General features: G+C 35.4%; 2 protein-coding genes across 3 annotated transcripts; both read right to left on the bottom strand.

The window, feature by feature from the left end:
• Nucleotides 1-614: 614 nt before the first annotated feature.
• Nucleotides 615-1,658, bottom strand: LOC125496714 (uncharacterized). The gene is made up of 2 exons (XM_048642250.1): nt 1,557-1,658; nt 615-983 (listed from the first exon to the last, which is right to left on the bottom strand). Exons 1-2 carry the CDS (start codon nt 1,656-1,658, stop codon nt 615-617), a joined length of 471 nt encoding a protein of 156 aa, XP_048498207.1.
• Nucleotides 1,659-4,745: 3,087 nt separating this feature from the next.
• LOC104891147 (GTP cyclohydrolase 1) lies at nt 4,746-8,555 on the bottom strand. 2 transcript variants are annotated; one of them, XM_010676800.4, is made up of 3 exons: nt 8,280-8,555; nt 7,402-7,639; nt 4,746-6,243 (listed from the first exon to the last, which is right to left on the bottom strand). In XM_010676800.4, exons 2-3 carry the CDS (start codon nt 7,604-7,606, stop codon nt 5,060-5,062), a joined length of 1,389 nt encoding a protein of 462 aa, XP_010675102.2. In that variant the 5' UTR covers nt 7,607-7,639; nt 8,280-8,555; the 3' UTR covers nt 4,746-5,059. The 2 variants fall into 2 exon arrangements, with proteins under 2 accessions (XP_010675102.2, XP_057250302.1); XM_057394319.1 differs by having other exon boundaries at nt 7,402-7,635; nt 8,275-8,555.
• Nucleotides 8,556-9,227: the final 672 nt, after the last annotated feature.

Consider the following 9,227-nt stretch of genomic DNA (forward strand, 5'->3'; position numbering starts at 1 on the left):
TAGGCAAGGTGTTAGATGGCAGTTGGGGCCGGGAATGGCAAGAACATTATGTTTTGGTCTGATAATTGGATCTTTCATTTCCCTCTCCTCTCTATGTTGCATCCAGCTACACTGAAAATCTTAAGGTTGCAGATTGTATCTTAAACTCGGTGTCTAGAATTGTCCCAAAGTCCTTACTTTAGTTCATCCTAGTATCGTAAAGATTAAATTCTTCTCTTTTTATTCCTTCGTCTAATCAAGAAGACAAATTAGTGAGGGGATAACTTCGGATGGCCAATATTCTGTCAAATCAGGTGCTTCTCTTATCCAGAAACTTAATGGCTATAATGATCTCAAGGTGGAGTAAGTTGGATTTAGGGTATTTGTGCTCCTTCTAAGATTAAAAATTTTCTTTGGAAAGTTTGTAACGTCGTTTGAAAAAAATTCATATTTTTGTGCCGCGATATTTTTTTCGTAATAATCCTACTGAGACAACCTATCATTTGTGTTTTGAATGTCCTTTTATTTTTATTTTTTAGCCAGAAAAAAAGAAATTAGGGAGGAACCCAATTAACAGGCCATCCTAAAGCATCCTGACGGATGATCTTGGAAAAAGCAATATTAGAAGACCCAGGCTAATAACAAAGATTAGTAGTGGAATGGCCATTATGTGCTATCCAGTCGACAGCAAAATTAGATTCTCTAAAAACATGCTGAATATTATAATTATCAAATTTTCTCAAATCATCAGCTGCATCATTAATAAGAGAATTAATAGACCAGGGAATTTTGCAGACTCTTTTGATAGCTTGAATAACCAAGAGATCATCACCCTTAATAGTAGTATTATTAGCCCCCAGACAAAGAGCTCCCTGTATACCTACTCTTAGACCCCAGGCCTCAGCAACTAAAATAGAATTATTATCAGCAATGGTGTTAGCACCACTAAGCAAAAGATTCCCCACAACATCTCTAATAACAAAGCCATAAGTTGTGCTACCATTCTGCAACTTGGAACCAGCAAAATTAAGTTTAACAAAATCAAGAGGAGGGGGGGACCAAATAATATTAGGCCTAGGCTTTAGCTTCTTCAACAACTTGTTAACTATATCCCAAATTGGAAAAATTAGAAAAGGAACAATCTAGATTATTCATATAAGCTTCAATCATAGCCCCTAGTTTGGCTGGAGAAAAAATTTCCTGACGAAATGTGATACTATTTCTATCATATCAAATGAACCACCACAAAATAGCATAGAAATTGTGGTTCTTAAGAGTCCAACAAGACTTAAGATTGCAAAAGTACTCAATAAAAGAAAGATCACTATTATCAATAGGAAGGGGAGAAAAAAACCATTGACATTAACTATTTCTAAAACATCATGTAAAAAAGGACAGTCAAGAAATAAGTTATGGTCATCTTCAAAGTGGTAGTTACAAAAAACACACTTTGAAGGAAGGAAAATATGATTCATTTCTAACCTCTTTTTAGTAGGGAGACCATTCTGACAAATTTTCCACAAAAAGAATTTAATCTTGGGTGGAATGGACAAACCCCAAATCTAGACAAAACTAACCTGGTTGGGAAGATCTGAGCCATATCCTTGAAGTAGAGCAGCACCTGATTTAACCGAATATTCTCCATCTGCAGTAAGACCCCAAAAAATTCTATCTGCCATCTTATTATAAGGGATAAAAAATTTTAAAATATCACCCACTACTTTAATCAAAACATAATTTAAGAGAAGTTATTTATTCCATTGAGCAACATTTGTAATGAAAAAATTAACCATCAACTCCTCTGACCCAATAATAGGGGAGTTCTTATTTTTTAATAGGGTAATTAAACACCCAATTGTCATTCCAAAATGAAATAGTCTCCCCATTCCCCACCATCCATCTAAGACCTTGCTTAAAAGGCGTACGAAGCGTCATTAGTTTACACTAGTGCCAAGATACATTAGCTTTAGTTTTATAAGTGAATAATGTGTCTTGTTTTAGATATTTTTGCTTAATGAGTTCGACCCATAAATTATTAGGCATCCTAATTATTTTCCAAAGAAGTTTAAACTAAAAAGCTAAGTTATTAATTTTAGCTTTTCTCAACCCCAATCCTCCAAATTTTTTAGGTGTACAAATCTTATCCCAACCTATCAAGTTAGAAGCTTTAGAATTCGGATCTTTATTCCAAAAAATAAATTCCTATAGTTTTTATCTAGAGAAGAGAGGATATAAGGAGGGAGAGTAAAACTTTGCATTTGAAATCTAGATTTAGAAGCCAGATTAGACTGAATTAAAATGGCTCTACCTACTTGAGATAGAGAATTGGCTCTCCACTTGGTAACCTAAGAGGAGACTTTTTCTTGAATAGAACTAAAAGTTGCATTTGTGACCTTGCTACTAATGATTGGGCAACCCAAATAGTTACCTTAGTGATAGAAAATCATCCATATGGAGAATATTCTGAAAAATACTTAATAATTCAGCTGGGATTTTGTAGTACATTGAAAAGCAGACTTATGAAAATTGACAAGTTGGCCTGACATTGAGCAGTACTTGTTAAGAATAGATTTTATAGCATGACAACTTTCTACTTTAGCTTTTGCAAAAATCATTGTATCATCCGCAAAAGTTAAAAAAGGAATGTTAATTCTAGAATGACCAAGAGTGACCCCTATCAATCTAGAATCTATAGTACTAGCTTGAAACAATTGACGAGCTAAAATTTCTGCACATAGAATAAAAATGTACGGAGAAAGAGGATCTCCTTGACGAATACCTCTAGAAGGGAAGAACATATCTCGAGGAATACCATTTACCAATACGGAAATGACACAGTTGTAATGCATTTATGGAGCCAATTAATCCATTTCTCACAAAAACCCAATTTTCAAAAAATTGCAAAGATAAAGCTCCACTCTAGTCTATCATAAGCTTTTTCCATATCTAATTTAATAGCTAACCACCCTTCTCTTCCTTTTTTATTCTTAAAAGAATGAAACACTTCATGAGCTAATAAAATATTATCTTGAATTTGTCTTTCAGGGACAAAAGCCCTTGTAAAGGATGAATAATCCGACCAAACACTACTTTCAATCTATTAGCCATAATTTTTGAAATAATTTTACAAATAGTTTAGCAAAGATTAATAGGTCGAAAATGATTTGGGTTAGATGGAGCTTCTATTTTAGGAATTAGAGTGATAAATAATTTCTTTTAAAATTTTTCCTGAGTGAAAAAAAGCTTTAATAGCCCTATGCACTGAGTTGCCCACAAAAGTCCAATACTTTTGATAGAAGAAAGGAGTAAAACCATCTGGACCTGGAGATTAATCCTGTGCTAGATCAAACAGAGCAGATTTAACTTCTTCAATCGATATATCAGCGCATAAATCTATGTTATCATTTTCAGAAATTATACACTATAATAAAGATAGATCGGAGTCATAATTAAAACAACAGTCCATATTCTTAGTAAATCTTTTCTTAAACGTACACAATAGTAGTACATTCTTCTACTAATTTTGGTTGAGTAACTAAACGATATGACGGGTGTTTAATAAAAGTGATTAAATTACGATTTCGTCTAATAGAAGCACGCGCATGATAATACTTTGTGTTTGCGTTCCCAAGTTTTAAATTATTAGACTTAGCCTTGATTTTCCAATAGGAGTCTTGAAAATATAACAATTTTGAAAGTCTTGAATGTCCTTTTATATTAGATGTGTTTACTCACTTGGCGGATAATTTTGAATGGCATATCCTTCCTTCGTGGATCCATTTGTTGGAGCTCACTTCTTTTCTTTCGGCTTTAGAAGCTTGCCATAATTGTTTGTCTATTGCTCATCTTACTCAACTCGCTATTGTTTGGTGGCATGTTTGGTATTTGAGAAATAAACTCATTTTCAATCATGAAACTTTTCTTTTTTCTCAAGCTAATTTTACCATTAACTCCTATGTTAAGAAGTGGGATAAAAGTTATTTGTTCCAATTTAGTTATTCCTTCCCATAGCATTTCGCCTAACAAAATCAATAAGATGTCTTCTCGCTCTGGTAATAATCTAATTTGGACCCCTCGTGATGAGGACGTTGTCAAGTTAAATTTGATGGTTCTAAACTGGATGTTGGGCAAGCTTCTTATTGCTTTGTTCTTAGGAATTCCCAAGGTGAGGTTTTGATGGCAAATGCCAAATTCTTGAGAAATCATCTTTCGATTCTAATAGCAGGAGCTATAGTGTTGATCGAAGGCATTAAAGCGGTCATTTCTCTCCATATTAAGAAGATTGTCGTTGAAGGGGAACATATCACTGTAATTAACTCTATAAAGCCAAATGGTAATCCATGATGGTCTATTGCTAAGATTATTGTTGATGCAGATTCACTTTTGAAGCATTTTAATGAAGTGTCTTTTATTGTTATCGGGAGGCCAAGCAAACATCGAATTTTATGGCAGAAAAGGATCACTTCTCATCGGATGTGTTATTATGGTCTCCTCTTTATTGTATTTATTTTTCCTTTCTCGTCCGCAAGGATGTTTTAGATTGGCCTCCGTATTAGGGAGGGTAACTTGAGGTTTTTTTCTCCCTGCCAAAAAAGAAAATCAGAAAAATCCCCAAATACATATTTTGTGCATAAATATGCCCAGCGATGAGCGATCCATCAAAAAGTCCACTAACATTGTAGGCTGTAGCTGAACTTTGTAATGAGCTTCCCAATTTCTTACTTAAAACGATGTATAGAAATAGTAAAAGCCTACATAAACACAAATATACCAAAGTGGCTGTTTATATCAGTAAGTTGAGCAAGCAAATAAATCTCATTGAACTCAAGATCTGTAGTCTGTTTAACAGTGTAGAAACTACTTGTGGAAAAAAAAAAAAAAAGCTCCCACTCCTCTATAAGAAAATTGAATGACTGACTTATAAGCACAGCAAGCATATTACCCGAGAGAAAACCTCTTATGAAGGGCACACTGATACAATAGAAAAAACATATGCATAAATGAGTCAATTATACCAGCAAAATCTCAAATCATATGGCGGTGAAGTCTGGCTTGTCTTCCCAAGCTCAAAACATCGACATTAGAAATTGTTAGTGCTAGGAAGGCTTTCCAAAAACAATGCCCTAGCTTTTGGATCAGATGAAAACCGACCAAGTACAGCAACTGTAGCTGTGCTGCTCCCAAACTTCTCGATACCCCGGGAGACCATGCATGTATGGCTAGCCTCTGCTACCACTATTATGTCTCCACCAACAAGAGGTGCAACTGTTTCAGCAATTTGTCTAGTGAGTCTCTCCTGTACCTGGAGCTTGAAACCATAAAAATGGACAATTGACTGAACAAGGGCCTTCCGAAGGGGAATCACTCCTTTAGCACAAAAGTAACCTATATGCACAACTCCATAAAAAGGAAGCAAGTGATGTTCACATTGCGACCAAAGGGGCAAGTTAACCTCACTGTGGATCTCTGTGTTCAATTTAACATCACCATTAGATCTGAGAGCAACCGAGTCATTAGCAGCCCATGCCTTTAGCTTCATGTCCAAATTACAGATCTGAAAGTTCATAAGCCACTTCACAAATCGTGCAGGAGTATCAATAAGCTCTTTCCTTAGTGGATCTTCACCCAAGGATTTGAGAATTGAAGTGACTGCACTCACCATACCATGATTTACAGTACCTGGAGTGGATGATATTTTACTCATTGGAGAAGCCCGGGATTGGCACCAATAATTAATAGAGTTCTTCTCTCGACTTTTATCAGCTATAAAGTCTCTAAGTTTCAATAGACTAAGAAACTCACTCCAAATGATAGCATCTTCATCTTCAAAAACTCCAGATCCAGAGGACACCAGCAACTTTGTCCACCCTTCAGGGGCTGAATCAAGGAACATAGACTCTAAAGTAGGGAAATGTATGTGACGACAATGAAGAGTAACACCAACACCAGCAGGCTTGATTACATGTTGCAAAGCGGAACATATTTCATCTGCCAGTCGTTGTGGATCCTGAAGGCGCTTGGCAAAGACATCAGCGACACGAGAAAGTTTGCTAAGGCCAACAACTCGCTGCCCAGATGGAACATAACCTACATGACATTTCACCTGGAAAGGTAGCAGGCAGGACTCGCAATATGAAAAGAGGTCAAGATCACGAACAATAACAAGACCCCCTGCTCCTCCAGCATGGCCAACTTTACAATTATCAAGACCTGCTTCAGGAAATAGAGCACCTTGCACAATGTCCTTCACATTAAGTCTGTAGCCTAAAAAAGCAAGAATTATATCAGCACATTCAGTAAATGTCAAAAGCCAAGCAACATAATAGACAACTGACTAGACTAGGCCCATACATATTAGTCCTAGATAACTTTTATGTATCCATAGAATTCTTCAGGTAGCACCCACCAAGGTAAGCATTATCTTCTTTTGAAGGAAAAGGTAAGCATTTTCTAGGAGACTGAAGATAATATTTAGAGCATTAATTCCTTATAATAGATATTTCAGCATCCAGCACATCTAGTTCATGTATAGCCTTACAAAATTTCCAACCACGGCAAGAGAGACAGCCCAATGACACTTCTGTTCGGCCATTATATACCAATCATTTATAATTTGGTGGAAAATTAGGCAATCTAACGAAATACAATAAAATAATTGTCCTGAACTCGAAAAGTAAATGAATAAAAAATAAGGCATGCCACCTTGTTCTCAAAATCTTACTAATATCCATAAATTCAAGAGGGAGAGTGCAGTTCTTTTAGATCTCTCCGACAAGACTCCTAATTTTATTTCTTACTAAAGTTTATAAACCCTACAGTGAAGCATAAGATTATTTGAGTGTCAGATTCTATGAAGGATAGGTAAATTATTCAGAAATAAAAGATTTGATACAAAATGAACTAAGTTTACAGTTGCAGTTAAGATTTATTCATCAGAATGATACAAGCTTAGCGAGTTAACCAGATAATACATAAGAGCTTCCATAACAGGTGCTCGAATAACAATGGTAGGAGCCTAGGAGGAAAGAGAGGAAAGGAGAAGCAGAGCAAGGGAAGGAGAAGTGGGCGTGTGTTTTAGTTTTATTAGAAAGGCAAGGAAACTGATCTGTCACTTTCCTTCCCCTTCTTTTATCTTCAACCGCTCGCATCCAAACACATTGTAAGAGTACAAGCAATTTATCCTTTCCAAAGTCAGCTGAGTATTGTTATTAAAAGTCCCATATACAAATCAATCTACCCACAATTGGACATCATTGATTAATTCACAAGTGGGTTTGAGACCTGGGACAAAGGCTCGAGTAAGTAAGAAGCTCTTTTATCCTCAGAAAGGGTTCTAACATCCACGATACACCAGATAAGAAACAATCATAACAGTAATTAAGCTCAAATGAAGAGCATATATGAACAAAAGGAGAAATTCACCTCTAGTTCCATGTCGAAGAGCCTTAGCAACTCGAAGCGGAGTCTTTTTGATGCCTTCTCTATTGATATCTTCACCCAAGCCTTGCAACAAAATCCTCACAGCACCCTCAATTTCTGGTTCTTCCTCCCGACCCAATTCATTACAACACAGTTTCAATGTATTTTCAAGCTCCACATTGTAATGGCCCTCATCTAAAGCGCCCATGGACAAACACAATCCCAGCAAAAATCACCAAACCTATAAGAGTCACCACTTAAATCATACCCTCAAAGATAGCAACAACCAAACCGCAACAAACACCAGCTAAAAAGGCACCATCATCAGAAAAAACGCCTTGAAACAAAATCTAAGCAATGACCCAGATTTTAAGAGAAACAGAAAATCAATACAACACAAAAAAAAAAAAAAAAAAAAAAAATGGATAAGCCAAAACAGGTGAAAACTAAGTAGTTACACCATAAATTCGAATCATAAATATTTCCTCTGTTTATTTTTAAGTGTAATATTTTGACTTTTACATAATTTACACATTTCAGAAAGTATTTTTTCACTAATATATAAAAACAAAAATGATTATAAAAAATGTTATCTGAATTTTCACAATTAAAAATATTAATTATCAAAGTTATACATGAACAAACATAATAGTTGAACTGTTGCACTTATTCATAAATGGAGATTAATAAAAACTATCCCTACAAACATGAGATAGAAAAAAAAAGTGGAATACATAAAAGAAACAATAACAATCACATAAAACAAATCGCATGAATAATCAGTTAATCACATGAAGTAGATCTCAAAACTGGCAAAAATATAAAATGAAAAATGGCAAGAAAAGATTATCTACACAAGTAGATTGATCTAAGAAAAATACCAGAACGAGCTTTGAAGAAGAAATGGAGGCTGAGAATTCCGTATGGGTGAGAAAGCTGAAAAGTTGTATAACTAGTCACTAACTAACTACTGTAGTGTATTTTTGTGTTCCTGTGTTTCTGGTGTCTCCCACTCCACCAACTTCTCACTTCTCAGTTTTATCACCTCTGCAGTCTGCTGTTTATTGTTTCTCTCTCCTCCCTATCACTTAGGACTACGGGGAATATGCGGAGAGAGTTTTGAAGGCCGAAAACGATGGGGGGGAGATCCTGGCCGTTACTAGAACTTGCGGGTTCCAATCGCCGGCTGATTTGCACACGGTCCATATAAATGCTACTAATTGGTAGCCATGTTTTGGATTGTCTCATTCAAAATGGGCCGAAATGTCGAATGTTCGGTCAGGGACTCACGGCCCGTTTGATAGTCGTCAATAAATTGCGGTAATGGGAATAAATTTTAAATGTAATTTTATTAGGGGAGTACCCTTAAAATTTTCATGGGGAGACATTTTTTTCTATGGACAACCAATCTCATCCCCAAACTTGTGTTTTTGTCTCTAATGGGAAGCAATTTTCATTACCACTCATTACCACCTACAAGGTGGTATTGGATGCGAATGAAAATTTAAGAAGGAAAGTGGACATTTTAAGATAAATTAGCATTACCATGGGAATGGACAATGATATTTTTCACAAATATACACACAAATTCATTCCTATTACCATCATTTATGACCAACTATTAAACGGGTAGTAAGGGTTTTAATTAGAATCTACGATCTAATTTTAATATAAAATTAGTTTATAGTCTAGATGATGTTTTGGGTTATGTATATTAGCAAACAATAAATTCGACAATTTATAATTTGGAATTCAATTTGGGAAATCGAGACCAACAGAATAAATGAAAATAAGCTAAGATCATGTAGCAATTGTATTGTAACTTCAAA

This window comes from Beta vulgaris, chromosome 4 (genome assembly GCF_026745355.1).
Source record: "Beta vulgaris subsp. vulgaris cultivar EL10 chromosome 4, EL10.2, whole genome shotgun sequence".
In the NCBI taxonomy this organism is placed as follows: Eukaryota; Viridiplantae; Streptophyta; class Magnoliopsida; order Caryophyllales; family Amaranthaceae; genus Beta; species Beta vulgaris.

Coding starts and splice junctions, on each gene's coding strand:
- LOC104891147 (XM_010676800.4), bottom strand. CDS start 7,606: ATGGGCGCTTTAGATGAGGGCCATTACAATGTGGAGCTTGAAAATACA. Junction 6,244..7,401: donor TCTTCGACATGGAACTAGAG/GTGAATTTCTCC, acceptor TTGCTTTTTTAG/GCTACAGACTTAATGTGAAG.
- LOC125496714 (XM_048642250.1), bottom strand. CDS start 1,658: ATGGCAGATAGAATTTTTTGGGGTCTTACTGCAGATGGAGAATATTCG. Junction 984..1,556: donor GCTCAGATCTTCCCAACCAG/GTTAGTTTTGTC, acceptor TCCAAGTTGCAG/AATGGTAGCACAACTTATGG.